The sequence below is a fragment of the Blastomyces gilchristii genome (assembly GCF_000003855.2).
Source record: "Blastomyces gilchristii SLH14081 genomic scaffold supercont1.17, whole genome shotgun sequence".
NCBI classification, from domain to species: Eukaryota; Fungi; Ascomycota; class Eurotiomycetes; order Onygenales; family Ajellomycetaceae; genus Blastomyces; species Blastomyces gilchristii.
The window spans coordinates 1,001,228-1,019,325 of NW_003101666.1; the positions used below are offsets into that span (position 1 = coordinate 1,001,228).

The 18,098-nt window shown below is 41.9% G+C and overlaps 6 protein-coding genes across 8 annotated transcripts; 2 read left to right on the forward strand and 4 right to left on the reverse strand.

Annotated features, from left to right (window-relative positions):
• Positions 1-286: 286 nt before the first annotated feature.
• On the reverse strand, positions 287-2,438 carry BDBG_07114 (rer1). The gene is made up of 4 exons (XM_002622557.2): positions 2,189-2,438; positions 1,971-2,088; positions 1,583-1,876; positions 287-1,495 (listed from the first exon to the last, which is right to left on the reverse strand). Exons 1-4 carry the CDS (start codon positions 2,255-2,257, stop codon positions 1,416-1,418), a joined length of 561 nt encoding a protein of 186 aa, XP_002622603.1. The 5' UTR covers positions 2,258-2,438; the 3' UTR covers positions 287-1,415.
• A 132-nt stretch (positions 2,439-2,570) lies between these two features.
• On the forward strand, positions 2,571-5,265 carry BDBG_07115 (enoyl-CoA hydratase). Its single transcript, XM_002622558.2, has 4 exons — positions 2,571-2,887; positions 3,015-3,152; positions 3,215-3,760; positions 3,839-5,265. The coding sequence occupies exons 1-4, from the start codon at positions 2,740-2,742 to the stop codon at positions 3,886-3,888; spliced, it is 882 nt and encodes a 293-aa protein (XP_002622604.1). The 5' UTR covers positions 2,571-2,739; the 3' UTR covers positions 3,889-5,265.
• On the reverse strand, positions 3,844-4,992 carry BDBG_07116 (uncharacterized protein). The gene is made up of 2 exons (XM_002622559.2): positions 4,357-4,992; positions 3,844-4,282 (listed from the first exon to the last, which is right to left on the reverse strand). The coding sequence occupies exons 1-2, from the start codon at positions 4,835-4,837 to the stop codon at positions 4,230-4,232; spliced, it is 534 nt and encodes a 177-aa protein (XP_002622605.1). The 5' UTR covers positions 4,838-4,992; the 3' UTR covers positions 3,844-4,229.
• A 5,808-nt stretch (positions 5,266-11,073) lies between the features above and the next one.
• On the forward strand, positions 11,074-13,918 carry BDBG_07117. Of its 2 annotated transcripts, none has more exons than XM_002622560.2 (3): positions 11,074-11,749; positions 11,868-12,734; positions 12,807-13,918. In XM_002622560.2, the coding sequence occupies exons 1-3, from the start codon at positions 11,641-11,643 to the stop codon at positions 13,502-13,504; spliced, it is 1,674 nt and encodes a 557-aa protein (XP_002622606.1). In that variant the 5' UTR covers positions 11,074-11,640; the 3' UTR covers positions 13,505-13,918. The 2 variants fall into 2 exon arrangements, with proteins under 2 accessions (XP_002622606.1, XP_031579977.1); XM_031722942.1 differs by having other exon boundaries at positions 11,124-11,782; positions 12,807-13,852.
• On the reverse strand, positions 12,683-16,034 carry BDBG_07118. 2 transcript variants are annotated; one of them, XM_002622561.2, is made up of 5 exons: positions 15,619-16,034; positions 15,403-15,567; positions 14,457-15,334; positions 14,227-14,381; positions 12,691-14,138 (listed from the first exon to the last, which is right to left on the reverse strand). In XM_002622561.2, the coding sequence occupies exons 1-5, from the start codon at positions 15,703-15,705 to the stop codon at positions 13,909-13,911; spliced, it is 1,515 nt and encodes a 504-aa protein (XP_002622607.1). In that variant the 5' UTR covers positions 15,706-16,034; the 3' UTR covers positions 12,691-13,908. The 2 variants fall into 2 exon arrangements, with proteins under 2 accessions (XP_031579978.1, XP_002622607.1); XM_031722943.1 differs by having other exon boundaries at positions 12,683-14,138; positions 14,457-15,567; positions 15,619-15,813.
• A 1,163-nt stretch (positions 16,035-17,197) lies between these two features.
• BDBG_07119 (uncharacterized protein) lies at positions 17,198-18,096 on the reverse strand. Its single transcript, XM_031722944.1, has 2 exons — positions 17,593-18,096; positions 17,198-17,445 (listed from the first exon to the last, which is right to left on the reverse strand). Exons 1-2 carry the CDS (start codon positions 17,993-17,995, stop codon positions 17,330-17,332), a joined length of 519 nt encoding a protein of 172 aa, XP_031579979.1. The 5' UTR covers positions 17,996-18,096; the 3' UTR covers positions 17,198-17,329.
• Between the last annotated feature and the right edge of the window lie 2 nt (positions 18,097-18,098).

Genomic DNA, 18,098 nt, shown 5'->3' on the forward strand with positions numbered 1-18,098 from the left:
CAACCATCGCTCGCTCCGTCGGTGAACAAGGGCGTGGAAGGATGTCAATCAAATTTCTCCCTCTCGCGGTCACCAATTTTCTCTGCAAAGATTGTCCATGGGCTAAGTTACTCTCGTCTGCGGTAACCTGTGGCTATGGAGAGCCACTGTTGGGAAAGAGTGCCGCGAAGGGAAACGGGGTCCTCAGCACCGCTACTCTACATCGTAAGTAGGAGTGAATCGTGAGAGTCCGACTCAATCAGGGAGTTGGGCTTTTGTACAGGCGACTCGAATGGCATAGAATTTACTTCGCGCAGCGGAAGAGGATTAAGAATCTTGTATAGCTACACTACTCCTCGCCCACGAACCTTATCAAGCAAGCAGATGTTCTGTTAGTGTTACATTTGCCTTAGGCACAATGGGGGTAAGTTAAATAAAGGGGAAGAGCTGAATATCAATTTGAAGAGGCCAAAGAGGAATAAGCTAGAATTGGGTACGGGAACAAGCAGTGTGTGCCTATCAAGTTCAGGGGCGCAAAATACCCCGAGACTCCCAAAATCCCAACGTGGCAAGAAAAGCAGAGCTCTTCTTTAAGCTCTTTTCGATTTATCGCATACATCTCGTCGCTCCGTTAAGTATGTATGTGTGTTACCTGTGTATTTACAAGCTCAAAGGAGTGAGCCTGGCTGAACAAAAAATTATTGTAATCATAGTCCCATCATTCCCGGAGGAGCGAAGGGGAAAGTAGAAACTGGACCAAGAATTGAAATGAAATACATATCGATTGAAGGGGAAATAGAAGATCTCTTAACTGGGGGGAAGGAACAAGTGTTGTCAACATCAACAAAAATTCTAAAGGTCCCCCTGTTTTTGGTCTCCCAGGAATGCCTATTGGGTTCATACTGGAATAACCATCTGGGTGCAAACAGCAATTGTTGGAAACAGGAATTAGAAGAAAAGAAAAAGAGGAGGAGGAGAAAAATGGGAAATAATTTCAGTCATTGATTCGGGAGATGTAACTCTACCAAGAAAACGCAAGGAATGATGGGGAAAAAAAATCCTTCACAAGAATGACAAGGAACTATCTGCATGAAAAGAATGTCCCGCTTATCTTGTTAACAGAGAAACAAACATTACAGGATAATAACCATCTCTAAATCTTATTTGTACACAGAAGAGCATGGAGAGAAGAAACTTGAATGTGGTTGAAAGAATTAAAAACATATACCATATATATATTACCATACATGTGCCATGCGCAAGTTGGCATTCTGTTTCATTTTCAATTCCAGCGATTAGCAAATCTGCATATCTGCATGTGCTGGCAGGTTAAGAATAGATCGTACGACAAGGGGAATCGACGGGGAGGGACGCCCGTTGAATTTTGGGCTGCGGATCGAAAAGCGAAAAAACAAAGTGGATTTTGTTCCCCCCTTTTAGCTCCGGCCGTATCTCGTCTTTCCGAACGTGAAGGGAACGTAGCGGTATTTAATCATGTGTTGTATTTGTCGTCGCACTAAACAGGCAAATGTCAGTGTCCGGAAATTTTGACATATGGGTCCAACACGAAGGAAATAGAAGGGAACTTGGTTTGATAACGTACTCGTAAGGGAGAATAGTAGCAACCAGTACACTACCAAGACGGGCCAGAAGACCGGGATATTGAAGATTTCCGACCAGGAGCAGAGGAACCCGATAGCAATTGCCCTGGTGGCTGAGTGCCAAAATTTGAACTCAGGGAGTCTTCGAATAAAAGGGCGGAACTCGTCGTCTTGTTTTGTGGGGAGAGAGCTCTCGCCATCCTCTAGGCCCTCGTCCTGCGTGAGAGATGGGTCGAACTTAGGTTGTAGGAAGGCAAGGAAGAGGTTGAGGAGATAGATTCCCAAAGTGTAGGCGACTGCGTGTTGATGAGTTATTAGTTTTAAATTGATTCCATGTGTGATTTAGGAGAGAAAGGCGTCGTCGCGCAAACGAGGGGGGAGAGTAAGTACCGATATACCAGCCCTGCGCCATGATAATTCTCAAGAAGAAGATAAGAAGCAGCATTCCGGTTCCTATCCATCGGTATGCGGTGTAAGGAGTTGCGGCATCGAGATATGCTTGGTATTGCTACATCACGACAAAACACCAACATCAGCTTCATTAAATAAAGCTAAAGGTGGACACAGGGATTCAAATTTCTAAATTATTAGACTGGAAAACCACATACCCGGGAAAGTCTTGAAGTATGCGTCGTCACGGCCGCAAAGGGCGTCTGGTCAGGGTCTGGGACATCCATGGCGCAAAATGAACACAAGAGGAATAAATAGACAATATCCGCACAAATCCGCCGAAGAAGAGATATCCAGCACAGATCAGGGCAGGTATCACGAATGCGCGCAGGAAGAAGGGTGGTTTAAAGGGAGGAGGAGAGCTGGACTGTGTTTCTGTGTTCTGGGATCGCCGTTTAAGTTGTTTGGATATCATATCTGTCCGAACAAATAGACGTGGCTGAAATTCGGATGCTGTGCCACACTCACCAGCCACAATGAGCTGAATAAGCGCGGTATATCATGTGATAAATATATCGGCTGGCCTCGGCTCGGCAATGGCTCGTTCGGCGGAGGGAAGCAGAGAGATCTCTACAAACAACAACGCAACCACAACAATCACAGTCGCAGCAAAGAGTAGACAGGACATCCCTAGTATCCCAATTGCTTCCTTAATTGCATTATCCAATTAGACCCAGCTATACAATTGCTGCCCTCCAGAATATCTAAAATGTTTGCTGGACGATGCGAGCGGTTAGTTGCCCGCACGGCTGCGGTATCGTTGACATCATGTCTGAGGAGCAGCCGGCTCTATTCCACAGCTTCTCCAGCCTACGAACATATCCTCGTCTCAACCCCGAAACCAGGAGTTGGCCTCAGTATGCATTCTCAATATTCTCAGACACATCTCGAGTCCAAATTGAAGCAGTTTTGATTCGATGGTGGAACTGCGGCATTGGCAGTGGTAGTCTGTACACCCCAGCTAACCAGCAAAACCTGATATAGTCACCCTGAACAGACCAAAGGCTCTCAACGCCCTTTCCAGTCCGCTTTTTCGTGAGCTAAACGACGCTCTTACCAAGTATGACAAGGACAAGGACATCGGTGCCATTGTTCTCACCGGCAGTGAAAAGGCGTTCGCGGGTAATTCATCCCAGCCCTTCAAGAATATTATTCGAACCGTGATATGTTGACACAGATTATAGCTGGCGCGGATATCAAAGAGATGGCACCCCTCACTTTCTCATCTGCATACTCGAACAACTTCATTGCCCCCTGGTCCCACCTGGCAAATACAATCCGTACTCCTGTCATCGCTGCTGTGTCCGGATATGCTCTTGGAGGTGGATGCGAGCTTGCCATGATGTGCGATATCATTTACTGCACCTCCAAAGCAACATTCGGCCAGCCGGAGATCAAACTTGGAACCATTCCCGGTGCTGGTGGTTCTCAACGTCTCACAAGAGCCATTGGAAAGAGCAGGGCTATGGAGCTCATTCTGACCGGGAAGAACTTCAGTGGTAAGGAAGCTGGTGAGTGGGGTCTGGCTGCCCGGGTCATCGATGGGGGTAAAGATGAATTGGTTGAGGCTGCAGTCGAGACCGCTAGCGTCATTGCCAGCTACAGCCGTGTAGCAGTCGTCGCTGCGAAGGAGGTCGTCAACAAGAGTCAGGAATTGAACCTGAAGGAAGGTGTGGACTATGAAAGACGGCTGTTCCACGGACTGTTCGGCAGCAAGGATCAGAAGATCGGTATGAATATTTTAAGCCCTTTAATCCCCCGGTCACCCTTATTCCTTTTTATTTCAATTGCTAACAACCACTTTGCAGGAATGACCGCATTCGCCGAGAAGAAGAAGCCTGAGTGGTCGAACGAATAAATCCGCGTCGTATTTTCTTTTTTGTATATATAAATAGATATTTGGGCACTATCGTATATATCCTACCTGTCTAAATTATGTCAATGTACCTACAAGACGAACGAACATTTTCAACATTTTAAAACATGTTTGCTCACATTTTTGCCGTCACTGGCAGAGTTTTTTTATTTTTATTGCTTTTCGGGTGAGCAATTTTGCGTCACACTATTACTGACTATAATTGACATGCAAAAGGGACTAACAAATATCCAACAATGAAATCCATACCTCCACTATCCAATTTGCAAGTACTTTTTACTTCTAGCTTATCCAATCCACCTCCCAGTTCGCCAGATTCCAACTTAGCGGACGCCAGACAACTTATCCTTGGCTTTCCGGAGGAGACCACCGCCGCCTATTTCCAGTCAGCAGTGATGCCTTAACCCCATGACGACAACATGCTGGACTCAAAAAACAGGGGAATTTTACCTGACTTGTCACCGTGTTCTTCCTGGGATGCCTGGCTATATTCGGAAGCCTCTGAGGACTGCGAGCCGCGTTTCATCCCTGGTCCTTCCGCAGGCTTACCCTGCCATCCTTCAGACTCTGCTTCCTGGGATCCTAGTCCCTGGTTCCCGATGTTCTGGCTTCCTAAGCCCTGTTCGCGGATGCCTTGGCCTCCCAAGCCTTGGGTTCCCTGCTGGCGTTGACCCATTTGAGAAGACATCGGTTGGGTGCTACGGCCCATTGTGGGCTGGCCGTATTGTTGACCAGCGGCACCGTAGCCCTCAGTGGGCTGCGCGCCGTAGGTGCTAGAGGGGGGCATATTGCCCTGGCCAATTCCCTGGGAGCCCTGCATGCCCTGTATGTCGCCCTCCTGTGTGCCCTGAGTGGGCTGTAACGGGTTGTTCTGTGATGCTGCCTGCTGTGCGCGGCGAGCTGTGTTCCAGGTATCCTCGATTCCGGACATGATTGCGAATGGTATTTCTGAGGGTTTATTTACAAATTAAAAATGCCTGCGTATATATGTGACTTAGGCTTTGCTAATTCATTCTCTATTCGCCCAGCTGTCCGGATGGACGCGGCAGCTCCTTATATGTTCAATTACCTCCACCCCAATTTCGCCCCCCTTTCGCCCCCTTTCCACCCAGCTCGCCTTCCACTGTCAAGAGTACTTGGGGGCTAGTGAGGTCATAGGTTATTGCCTTGGGCATTTGACTTCATGGGTTTGTTGGCATTGTTAGTATTCTTGGACGTCAATCGGAGCTACTTCCGAAGCTTACTTCTCTCACTTACCGCTGGCAGTTGCAATGACAATGGGTTGTAGATCCAAGTACCAAACCCTGATGCCCAAATAAGGTATTTTTCCAACTCTTCCCTCCGGAGAACGCCCTCAACTGCTAGGTAGCTAGATTATCTTGGGAAAGTTTATCAAAGGTGTGAAGGCAAAACCTGGGGGCTTGAGGCAAGACGGATGACGACACTGTTAACTCTATTCCCCCAGAGCATTCGAGTAGGAAACATCAGGTTGGTTGACGCAGTTGACGAGTGTAAGGCCTAGGGCTTAGGGCATGCTTACATACACATCATGTGACCCACAGAAGACGCGGCGCGTCTTATACTCATTCCCTGCTTCTCTACTATCTAGTTCTCTTCTTCAAGAATCAGTAATATTACATCCTAATATGAAGCTGCTGTCACCCTGATATCCATGTAATCAAGTTCTAACATACTGATTCTTCTTCTCTATAATATCAGTCACAGCCTTGCAGCTACAAAATCATGAAAATTTTCACTTCTTAACAATTATCATGATATTCACTCATGAAATGCAAAGCCTCATTGACTAAGTCAATTAACTGACTGAGTAAAATCATGTGATAGCAGAAGAAAACACTCATCTTATTCAATATCTAGATGCTCTGAATAAATGTCCTGCTAGTAAATTCTCTCTGCTAAACTCTCATACTTAATCTCATTCAATCAAGATTAAATTGCAAGAATCTGATATATTTGACAGATCTATAGATATACACTTTTAACTACTTAATATGAATAATAATATCAGAGAATGTCTCATCACTGCAAACATCTTTAAAATAGTCTTTATAATCAGCTACTTAGCTCTTAAAATTCATTAATATATTCAACACATGTAAATTGATAATAATATATATATCATTATCTAAAAAATTCTCAAAGTCTGACTATGTAATAATTACTGTAAAATCAATACAGCTCTTATTACAGAATTATGCATGAATTCTCTATAAATACAGTACAATTAATATACAATTGATTTTATTACTAACTTTAAGATATTAATAGCAGATCTTTACTAAAATAATTCAGTTATCTACTTTATATTTTATACTAAGTTAATCACATTAATTCTATAACAGATTAATCAAGCTTATTTTAATATCTGATCTGTCACTTTTACTAATTAAAAAAAAGCTGTCATCACAGCTGAAAGTTATATTATTATATTTAAATAAATAATTCTTAATAATAACTATAATAATAAACATGTCAGATTTAATTTAACATGTGATATATAAGACATGCATAACTATGAGAGTACAGCTGACTAAGCATGTTCATACTTCTCTGACAGATTCTCTCACAGTACTAATAAGAACTTAGATATCACAGACACTGAATACTGAAAGTATCAGTATAAAGACTTCTGTATCTAATATAACTATATAAGATACTGAGTTAATAACTGCTATATCTGTCTGATATCAGTAATTATAACATCTATACATCAGAGTATCTCACTGCTTAATATAATCTCTGATAATGAAAAAATACTCTTATACACTATCTCACTCTGTATCTGCTCAGTCTTCTCAAAATCAAAAAATGAATCAGTACATTGCTAGAGACAGTTATATACAAATAAATACTCTTAATTAACTTATTTACACAGTTTATTGATAATTACACTCTCTCTATATAGATTATATAATATGATATTTCTATACTATAAATTACACTCACTCTGAATAATATTATCTGTCTTCTTCAAGACACTGATATACTTACTCTCTCAGCTATGATAGACTCAGAAGCAGAGTTCAATATTATTATCTCTACAGTTATTAAAGCTCTGAATATTATAAAAGTCTTTATATTATATATCTTTTTAAAAGATCTTTAAGATTAAAAATATCTCATTCACTTCTATATCTATAAGATAACCTTGTTAAACTCTGATAGTTAATCAATGAAATACTACTTTATCTTAATATTAATATCACAGTTTCTGATACTGAGAATGCTCTGATTATAATATACTAATTCAGATATACACTGAGATTCTGATTATCTCTTCAATAGATTTCATATGAGACAGCTTAATAGTAATCATCTCTTATAAGAGTTAAAGAATCTCATTCTCACTGATAACATTATTTCTATTATTATATAATTATAAATCAGTTAGAATATCTCTATTATATATCTATCTTCAGAGTTAGATAACTTCAAGAATATTTTTCACTTACTCATAGTTAACACTCTAGTCTCATACTCAGAGACAGATATGAAAATTACTCTTATAGATAGTAAGTTTCTGAAGAAGACTTTACTCTATAATATAAGTTAATCAGAACTATAACTTCTAAAAAAATATATTAAAGAAAATCTTGAGTATAAATTTATATACTTAAGTAAGTCAGTATATATCTCTTCAGTGCTCTTTACACAGAAGAAAGATGAAACTAAATAATTTTATATAAATTATCAGAATTTAAATACTATCACAGTTAAAAATTAATATATAATATCTTTTATATCAGAGCTTCTTAAATGCTTCACTGAAATATATTAAGTTATAAAACTAGATCTAGTTCATGCATTTCATCTTCTATAAATTACAGAGAGATATAAACATCTTACAGTCTTTAAGACATAGTATGATAACTATGAATATCTAGTAGTACTCTTTGATCTCTGTAACTCACTCAGTCACTTTCAGTAATATATTCAGACAGCACTGCTCTTATACATTGATAATTTTACAGTAGTCTACATAGATAATATTATGATATACACTAAAGATTACAACTCAGATACTCATTGATAATATATTAAACAGATACTATATAAATTCAGAGAAGCTTGTCTAATATATAATCTCTTTAAATATCATTTTCTTCAAGAAGAAATAGACTTTATAGACTATATAATTGAATATTACAGCATCTGCATGAATCTCAAACATATTAAAATAATAGTAGCATAGCTTATCTCTAAGTCAATCAGAAATGTTTATAAATTTCTGAGCTTTTATAACTTCTATTACTGCTTTATACTTCACTACAGTAAGATAGCTTTATCAATAACTAGTCTTCTCAAGACTAATAAAATCTTTCAATAAACAGAGTCTGAGAACTTTAACTTTCTCTTACTGAAAGAGGTCTTTATCAAAGCTCTGCTACTTATATTCTACTCAGATAAGCTTGATATAGTCATTTTCTATAATATCAGTGAATATATTATAAGTGAAATTCTTATATAGAAAGATTCTGATGATTACTTACACTCAGTCACATTTTATAGCTGAAAAATGATAAGTGCTGAGTATAACTATGAAATCTATGATTAAGAAATATTAGTAATAATAGAGTTAATCAAGTATTAAAGTCATTTTATCAGAAGTAATCATTATAATACAGTTATATACAGTGATTATAACAATCTTCTATTCTTTCTCATAATTAAGGTTCTTAGTCATCATTAAGTAAGATGAGCTCAACACCTAAGTGAGCTTAATATCAGTATAAAGTATAAGAAAGGTCACAGTAACTCAGCAGATATACTCAGTCAGTACTCAGACTATTAATCATACTCAGATAATCTTACAGAACTTATTAACATATTTTATAAATTTCTTAATAAATTCTGTGATTATCTCTGCAATGCTCATCTCAGTGTTCTCACAGTAGTATAAATAGTAGAGTTAATCTCAGTTATCTCTATTCATACTTAGATATAGATACATACTGAAGATCATATTACAGAGCTGCTACTGTAAATAATCTATAATAATCTTTCTAAAAATCTTGAATCACTCATATCTTTGATAGATTATAATAACCTGGAAAATTGAGCTATAGAGAATGATCTACTCTTTTATAAAGACAGAATCTTTGTCTCAGATTATATATTAACTTGAGTTTTCATTCTGTAGAACTTTCATGACTCTTTTACTACAGAATACTTTGAATCTTATCAAATCTATGTATTAATAAACTGTTGATTCTAATGATCTATCATGCAGTGTAATGTGAATAACTATATACACAGCTGTAAAACATGCAGATAATTCAAGTCTATCACTCATTAAGTATACAGAGAGCTCACACTCATTCTTATCTCAGATATTAATTAATATACAATCACTCTTGACTTTGTAGTAGATCTACTCAAGTTCATCTGCTCAGTTACAGACATCACATTTAACATCATTCTGATAATTATATGCAAAAGATTCAAACACTCTTATTACATTCTCATCACAGCAGATCTTCTCTCAGAGATGTTTACACAGTTATTTATTAACAATATTATCTGTCTTTATGAAATGTCAGTAGTCTTAATCTCAGACTGTGATTATCTTTTCATCTCAGAATTCTGGCACTTTCTTGTCAATCTTCTTAATACTAATCATTGCCTCTTCACTATCTATTATACACAGACTGATAATCAGATAGAAAGATAAAATCATGAACTGAAAGTATATCTACATCTATATATCATCTACTTACAGAATGACTGAGTAGATCTTCTCATCTTAGCTGAATTTATTTACAGTAATTCAGTACACTCTATTTATAATCTCATCTTATTCTTTATAAATCTAGAATATTATCTCATATCTCTCATCATATCTAACTTTTCTCTCTCAGAACTAGATGACACTGCTATGAAATATTATACAGTTCTTATCAAAGATACTTAGTAAGAGACTTATAATCATCTTCTTCACTCTCAGAATCTCATGCAGTATTATGTCTATAACAAGCTCTGTGAGTTTCAGATAGATAATCTTGTTTTTCTTAATATAAAGAATATAAAAACATGTCATCTTAACTACAAGCTAGATTACAAGTTTCTTGAACTCTTTACTATGCAGGTCTGTGTCAGTACATAGATATATTAACTCAATCTATCATCTTTCTATTATATATATAATGTATTTCATGTCTCACTTCTAGAATTATATCATATATTCATTCTAAATAATTAGTATATTCTCTCAGAGATTCTACATTCTGATCTGAATAATAATGATGATATTCAAGAGATACTCAATGTCAAGCTCACTCAGAGAAACTGAATCAAATACCTAGTATATTAAGTAAGTCACAGTTCTTAATTTAATAAATGAGTAGACTATGACTATCTCTCTAATACTCAGTCATATCTTGATATCTTCTACACCTGCTATTTAATGAGGTCTTAACAACTATCAGTAATAAACTCAGTATCAGACATTTCACAAGCAGACTCTGCACATGCTGACATGCTTGACTCTTTTCAGACACAGTATTATAATGTTGACTGCTATCAGAAGAATGACCTATAACAAGTCTCTTCATTTCTCATAGAGCAGGGCATGTCCTGCTAAGAAGTAGGACAGGGCACATCCTGCTACAAGTTTCAAAAGTAGGGTCAGAGACTTCCACTACTTCACCTAAACTCTAGAACAGGGTGCATCTCACTAGAATCTCAGAACAGAGCAGAGTGTGTTTCACTGATTTCACTCTTTAAGCTTTTCTTTTTTTTTTTTTTTTTTTTGCCACTACTGTATACTCTAATTGCCTAATTGTCTGTATGCCTTACTATCTATATCACATGTATAATATAATAACCTCGCCACTCTGGAGGAGGGATGAGGGAGGTGAGGAGGCAGAGTGTAAGGCCTAGGGCTTAGGGCATGCTTACATACACATCATGTGACCCACAGAAGACGCGGCGTGTCTTATACTCATTCCCTGCTTCTCTACTATCTAGTTCTCTTCTTCAAGAATCAGTAATATTACATCCTAATATGAAGCTGCTGTCACCCCGATATCCATGTAACCAAGTCCTAACAACGAGCTGTGGTGATTTCGGAGCCAGTTTGGCCAAATAGGAACCTTCTCCAAATATATAGTAGGAAATGCTAGTATTAGTAATTTTTCGACCATCGGCAAAAAACTACAAATAGCAAGACACATATCTCTATATCAAAAGTGATACATTATAGCTCCTGCTATTGTTCTGTAAATAGCTAGGTAGCAGGCGGGCTTTAACTATGCGGGGAAGCTGTTTTAGAGCCGAATCACCCTCAGCATCCTCACGTCTCACTACATCAGCCAGCCAATATATTAAAAATGTAACTGCACAGGAAGAAAGCCCCCTGTGCTGAAACCTCCCTTCCCGACGATGACCACCAATCGGAGGGACAACAATGTGGATGAACGGGCAGCTAAATTGGAAATCCCGGACATGCGGTGACCCAGAGAAGGATTAGCCGCTTGTTCTTTATAAACAGTCGCTTGCGCCCTCTTCGACGGACTCCAATCTTAGTGGTTACTGAGACACTGCATTGTGAATGGATGGAAGTCGCCGTGATCGGTTTTGCGCAACTGTTTCAAAGGCTCGCTGTCATTTCCTCGGCCATAGCCTTTTTTACAGAGTACAATAGCAAGCCATCGAAGTCAGAATAGCGACACAAGACAATTTTTAGCCTCGAATCTGTATCGTCCATCATTCAGCATGGGGAGCAGTATCCCATCTTGCATTCCTGGCGATGTCAGCTCTGCTATCTCAAAGCATCTCCAGAACCGCCAGGAGCTGATATTGCAGGAAAGAGGAAGCCGCAGCGGTTAGCTACTACACATTTGCCCAAAATCCATATGTGGGATTTTCTTTTGCCTTTTGAAAGCAAATCCGACGGCATCTCTCCTGATAGTTCTAACATTTGAAAATACGTAACGCTACAGATGCCGATTTTCGCCGCTCCCTATCACCAACAGCCCAAAAGGCCTGCGACATCGTTCAGCGCATCCGGCGAGAAGAACAGAACGCGACCTGGCGCCAAGCACAGTATGATAAGGACGATGAAGAATTGTATCCCGGGATGATGTTCATATTGGCAAAGGCGCGCATGGAGTCAACGAAGCTCTGGAAAATCGCCTGCAGGATGCCCAAAGGTGCCCTTCTTCATTGCCACATGGGAGCTATGGTGGATCTGGGCTGGCTCTACGAGAAAACGCTAGCAACACCTGGCATGCATTTTTATTCACCACTGCCACTGGATACTGAGAGTAATCGTAGCAAGGCCGCGGTGCAGTTTACTTACTCGAAGGCTGCACCGAAAGAGACTGCATCAGTCTGGACATCCGGATACCAGCCTGGTACGTTGATCGAAGCCAATTTTGCTGCGGATAGTTTCCCAGATGGCGGCCGGGAGGGATTTATCTCATGGCTTAAAGATCGGACGTCGATTATCGCGAAGGAGTCCATCGAGCATCATCTTGGGGTTGATGCTATCTGGAGGAAGTTTACGTCTGCGTTTATTATTTTGGGTTCGATTATATATTACGAGCCCATTCTACGTGCTTTTATACAGAAGTTACTCGAGACGATCGCGAACGATGGGGTGCAGTGGGTGGAGTTGAGAGATGCGTTTGTAGACCCATACCGACGCGAAAATGAGGATGTTCCTTCTGGAGATTTCAACGAGATGGTGCGTGCCATCGGCGAGGAGATCGAGAAGTTCAAGGCGACGAAGCGGGGTGAGAACTTTTGGGGAGGCCGCATTATCTGGACTGCACTGCGGCAGATGGGCACGGAGAATATTATTAAAAGTACGTTTTAAACTCTACTAAATTCTGCGGGCTGCAAGCCATTAACTAACTCCATGCGCTCGTCCACACAAGACATGCAAAACTGCATTCGTGCCAAAAAGGCACACCCGCATTTAATCGCCGGCTTCGACCTCGTCGGCCAAGAAGACATGGGACGCACGCTCAAAGACCTGACCCCGGAGTTACTATGGTTCCGACAAAGATGCGTCGAAGAAAAGTTGGAGATCCCCTTCTTTTTCCATGCAGGCGAGTGTCTGGGCGACGGTGATAGCACAGATGACAATCTCTATGATGCCATCCTGCTTGGGACCAGGCGCATCGGGCACGGCTTCTCACTATACAAACACCCCGTTTTGATCGACATGGTCAAGGAGAAGAAAATACTCATCGAATCATGCCCGATCTCAAATGAAGTGCTGAGATTGACAGCAACGGTCCTGGCTCACCCGCTTCCCGCGCTGCTGGCTCGGGGTGTCCCGGCGTCACTCAGCAACGATGACCCTGCCCTCCTAGGCCAGGGTACGTCGGGCATGTCTCATGACTTTTGGTCAGCGCTGCAAGGGTGGGAGAATCTCGGCCTGGCTGGGCTGGGATCGCTGGCAGAGAATAGCGTTCGCTGGGGCATATATGAAGATCAGACTGAGGAAGAGTGGCTGCGGGATATTGAGCGTGGTGCCGATGGGAGTGGGATCCGTGCCGAAAAGATGAAATGTTGGCAAAAGTCGTGGGAGAGATTTTGCCAATGGATTGTGGATGAATATGGGGATTAGCTGATCGCTCCGCGGTTGATTGTTTCCTTTGTTATTGTTATTGTTGTTAATTGTTTGGTCATCTCTTATGAATTCGCGAACCAGTTCAGATACCACCTAGATTAGAGTTAACCCCTCTAGGGAGCTTTCAACGTTTGATCTTAGCTATACAGCCATCCACTGTGTCATATTGGACATCATCACTCGTTCAATATATAAATCTCCACGTCCAATGCCCGTCCTTTTGTCCTTTCCGTCTCACACGCCGCTCTATATTAAATTTGCTGAATCAAATGTCGAAACTGGAAAATAGTTCTCCGAATACAAGCGATAGAGAAATTTATTACCTGAGAAATATATGAACCCGCATATCTTCCTGGCTATTCCGTACTCTGACCTATAGAAAGAATTCCAAAGAGCTTCAGCTAATCTTGCGGCCGTAAAATGTTAAGAGCCCCTCCAACCAAATGTAGGCTCCCAGTTACAAGCACCTCCATCCCACCCTGTAGAGCACCCATCCGTTTGGCAAACTTAATTGCGCCCTCAATGGTAGGCTCGCATGAAACTACACCCTGGGGGTTAAGTCCCTTCCATATTGAAGAATATAAATCGCAAAATTCAGGAAAAGATGGCTCGGCTAATTTAACAGTGCGGTCTCAAAAGCAAAGAAAGAGAAAGAAGGTTGGAAAAAGTTAGTCCGCATTTATTACATCAACAATGGCGGCGATGCAATCTCGACTTACCTTTTCCCATGGACCCGCCCTCGCTCTCCTGGTAGGTCGTGAAGATAACACAATCTGGTGCAGCGTTGTATTTGGAGAGGGAATGTGCCAAACCTTCCGCAAGAGCTGCTCCGTCGCGGCCTTCTGAAAAGTGGCTGAAGATCAGAACGCGGAACCTAAAACCAAACGTTGTGGTTTTGTGAGCTCAGCTGCCTGGCGCGTGAGGTGGAAAGAAAGATAAATCTGCGTACTTTTGGCTATCGGGAGCATTGGTAGCATTTGAAAACCATTGCACCGCCTGTTCCAGGCTCATCATGTTGTGCGCTCCATCCAGGAACCATCGCGATATTCCGTCTTCGATAACTTCAAATCTCCCAGCCCATGAGAAAGTTTTGATACCTCTGGAGATGTCCTCTGCATCAATGGTGTCCTCGGGCGCCTTGAGCTTCAAAAAGGCTCTCGCGATTTCAAGGGCAAGAGAACAGTTCAGTCGCTGAACTGGAATATTGAGCACTCCACCGCCGTCAAAAAGGGCTTCATTGGTTGAGACGAAGGTCAAATCGACCCCTTTCTCTGCAGCGCGTTTGCTCAAAGCAACACTGGGACGATCCTCTTGTAATACAGAGAATGCAGGTGTGCCAGCTTTGAAAATTCCAGCTTTATGCCAAGCAATGTCCTCAATTGTAGGTCCCAGCTGGGAAATATGGTCCATACCAAGCGACGTGACCCCCGTTACAACTGGTTTTGGTATTACATTTGTGGCATCATACTCCCCACCATGGTGCGTCTCGAATATCGCTGCATCAACTTTTTCCTTGACAAACGTGTGGAAGGCCAATAAAGCCAGGAGTTGCAGATAACGTGGCAACCTGTCTATCTCTGCAGATACTAGCTTTTCCCACACCTCGAAGAGATAGCGCGTGAACATATCTTCCGTTATTGGCTGATTATCAATCTGTATTCTCTCCCTGATACATCTCAAATGAGGGGAAGTATATAACCCGATCCGGCTTGGAAATCCCGTCCTCAAACCATGCGCATGGAGAAAAGAGCGAGTGAACGCGCAGGTGCTGCCTTTCCCCTTTGTCCCGGCAACATGGACTATGTTCAACTTGTCAAGATCGCGGTCCTGAACCACTGGACTGGTAAGAACTCGCTCAGAGCATCACAGCTGCAAGGCCAGACACCATTTCTTACCGAGTGACCTAAAATCTGCAACCACTCGGACATTCCAGCTAGGCTTGGTGTGCCTCTTAGAACGTTATTACTGCTCGGCAAGGCCGCATTTTGCGAAGCTTGGGGTGCTGCAGCGGCTATCGGACGGCAAGGCCGCCGTCGCATCTCCAAGAGCTTGAGAGCATTCTGTGTCAAGTGTTAGATTTTCGGTCATAACAAATAGATTGGACAAATTACCTCGTAACTTCGTTTCATATTGGCCAAGACGGGTAAGGTACACAAATTCGAGATGGCTGTTTGCTCCTCTGGGTGCGGGGGATACATTCGAGCCTTCTACCTTTTTGGAATTTTAATTACTATTGGCGCACCACACGCTCATCGTCCCCGGCTCTCCTTCCGCCAACGATAATTTATTCATTATTCGAGGGTTACAGTACTATCCTTGACTTCAAGAATGGATTTTGCGCAGCGATATTCTGGCAAGTTGCAACCCTTTCCTAAATAGGACTAGTGCTGTTTTTTCCGCTATTGTTTTAAAAAGAAATGTCAACCGCCAACGGTCAACATGCACCGTCAATGATGTCCAACTAGCAGCGTAGAGTTGGTCTGATCAAATTGATCATTGCATGCTTGGAGAAACTGCTGTGCTCTTTTTTCCCGGTCAAGGAGACGTGAAGGAAACAAAAGAGAAAGCTTGTATCGAGAGAAACTAGCCAGGTACAGACCCTTCCTTACCCATCAGCAACGCCGCCTCAGGAGCTCATGATACTACTATGATAGCAACGGTGTTCTCCAACTCAATCCGCTGAGTAAATCTCCTGAGGACACAAATGCAATGAGGCTCGTGTCTCAGTGATCGCAAACGTGTATTGCCAATTAGACCGCCTATCTATCAGCTTCAGAAAGTTGATGCAGCCGAAGGTAGCTTTGATGAGAAAACTTTGAATGCCGCTTGCAGAACTCATCCCGCGTCAACGTTTTCTCCAGCTTCTCTGGAGCTTCAGCACAAGGCCTCACGCGCTTCGGTACGCTAGATTATAAAGTGTAACCAAAAGCATTCCAGGATCTAGGCTTCCAATGCGAGAGCTTCACCACCGAATCTCACTTGGAAGAAGTAGTCTTGCCGTGTTGGAGAGCAGGACAGGGATGATTTCATTGTTCTATTTTCCCGTCCCCTTGTGGATAATAAATGTACTGTCATTTTTGGAAGGACAGGATTTCCCGTCAATCTAGACACTCTGGTCTCTCAGACTTGCGGACCGAACTACAACTGATATAGTTGTTCGTGTTGAGTGCATAGTGCCCGGCTATTTGGGTTTTCATTTAGCCGTCTTCGTGCTTTGCAGATTCGATCAAACGTCACCTGCGGCTACAAACTCGTCTCGGAGGAATCACCCCAAAGAAATACACTGGACTGGACGTCCGTCGACGTTAAGCTAATCATTGGTCGCCAACCCAAGGAGCACCCAAATTGTGTGATGAGAGGTAGCCACTATCTTCCATCTAATACTCTCTGCTTTCCGGCTAGATGAGTTTTTGCCCAGCTGTTGTTAACTTAGCATCGGAGGCTTCTCTGTCTACAATTACCAACAAGCCAGCACGTTATTTAGGGAAGAAACTTGAGGGGTACTTTCGGGAGATGTCATTTTTAGTTTGAATATATGCAGCAAGGGATCCAGTCTTTTTTGGTAACTTCAGAGCTTGCCATCGATAGCAAACCTCGATATTCAATCTCCCAAACTGCAAAATGTCAAATATCCCATGTCATCCAGCAAATACATACAAAACAGCAACCTCCATCCCTTTTCCTCTCTCAGTTTTGCCTCGCAGGCCTGACCATTCCAAAGAGGGGTCTCCCCCCTTCTCCTCCATACTTGCTTGTTTCAAACGTAAATGAGTCAACATCTTCGAATCCAAACTTCTTTTACAAATTGTGAGCCTTCAGGCTTTACTCCAGCCACCCAGGGAGATTCTCCTTATCCGCAATGTCGACGCCATATTGTAACATTGCGGAGCCAGCACCAAGACCCTGGTGGGCGATTTCGGTCGCGAAACAACTGAGGACTTTTTGTGCTGTGAGAAGAAGGTCGCGTGTTTCCTCAGGAGATAAAATGGAGAGACGGACAAAATGTGCACAGCAGCGCAAATTGGACTCAACAGGCAGAATGGAGAAATCGCGGAAGAAGAAATCACAGCAAAATGGACACTTACAAGCATGTCTCTGCCCACGCATCCTATCCCGCATCTTAAAAATCTGTCTGAAGAAATCCTTACACGCATCCACATTCGCGCCAGTGGCCCATTCCTTCTTGTCCAGGTCCACTCTCTCAACAGCATTGCTGGACTCCTCGTCGAGATAGAAGTGCCATATGGCCATACCGACAATCGTATCGTCGCCCAGCACAGCTTTGATATAATGCGTCTTCCGGTCATTCTTCGCTATACCCTCCGCAAGCTCCTTGGCTCGGAATGTAAATCCTTCAGGGTTATGCGGTCCAAACAGGGGCCGAGTCACGGGGTCGTTGGAAAACGCATCCAATTCCACCCTGGCGAGGGCTGTAGCATCCTCCAGTTGTGCTGGGAGCGCTCTGATTGTCCGAGAAGTATTTGCCATTTTTTGTAGGATGATGTTATTGAATTCCTTGTCGCGTCCGTTTTGGCAAAACTTTTATAAGTCAACATCCTTGTGTACAAGTACCCCCAATCCGTGACACAGC

Bases quoted from the DNA above. Each gene is read 5' to 3' on its own strand.
- BDBG_07114 (XM_002622557.2), bottom strand. From the start codon at position 2,257: ATGGATGTCCCAGACCCTGACCAGACGCCCTTTGCGGCCGTGACGACG. The intron at 2,089-2,188 runs GTATGTGGTTTT...GTCGTGATGTAG, and splicing joins ATACTTCAAGACTTTCCCGG to CAATACCAAGCATATCTCGA. The intron at 1,496-1,582 runs GTACGTTATCAA...TTGCCTGTTTAG, and splicing joins GCTACTATTCTCCCTTACGA to TGCGACGACAAATACAACAC.
- BDBG_07115 (XM_002622558.2), top strand. From the start codon at position 2,740: ATGTTTGCTGGACGATGCGAGCGGTTAGTTGCCCGCACGGCTGCGGTA. The intron at 2,888-3,014 runs GTATGCATTCTC...AACCTGATATAG, and splicing joins GAAACCAGGAGTTGGCCTCA to TCACCCTGAACAGACCAAAG. The intron at 3,153-3,214 runs GTAATTCATCCC...CACAGATTATAG, and splicing joins CAGTGAAAAGGCGTTCGCGG to CTGGCGCGGATATCAAAGAG.
- BDBG_07116 (XM_002622559.2), bottom strand. From the start codon at position 4,837: ATGTCCGGAATCGAGGATACCTGGAACACAGCTCGCCGCGCACAGCAG. The intron at 4,283-4,356 runs GTAAAATTCCCC...GACTGGAAATAG, and splicing joins AGAACACGGTGACAAGTCAG to GCGGCGGTGGTCTCCTCCGG.
- BDBG_07117 (XM_002622560.2), top strand. From the start codon at position 11,641: ATGGGGAGCAGTATCCCATCTTGCATTCCTGGCGATGTCAGCTCTGCT. The intron at 11,750-11,867 runs GTTAGCTACTAC...GTAACGCTACAG, and splicing joins GGAAAGAGGAAGCCGCAGCG to ATGCCGATTTTCGCCGCTCC. The intron at 12,735-12,806 runs GTACGTTTTAAA...CGTCCACACAAG, and splicing joins CACGGAGAATATTATTAAAA to ACATGCAAAACTGCATTCGT.
- BDBG_07118 (XM_002622561.2), bottom strand. From the start codon at position 15,705: ATGTATCCCCCGCACCCAGAGGAGCAAACAGCCATCTCGAATTTGTGT. The intron at 15,335-15,402 runs GTAAGAAATGGT...CCAGTGGTTCAG, and splicing joins TGCAGATTTTAGGTCACTCG to GACCGCGATCTTGACAAGTT. The intron at 14,382-14,456 runs GTACGCAGATTT...GTTTGGTTTTAG, and splicing joins AATGCTCCCGATAGCCAAAA to GTTCCGCGTTCTGATCTTCA.
- BDBG_07119 (XM_031722944.1), bottom strand. From the start codon at position 17,995: ATGGCAAATACTTCTCGGACAATCAGAGCGCTCCCAGCACAACTGGAG. The intron at 17,446-17,592 runs GTAAGTGTCCAT...CAGCACAAAAAG, and splicing joins GCGTGGGCAGAGACATGCTT to TCCTCAGTTGTTTCGCGACC.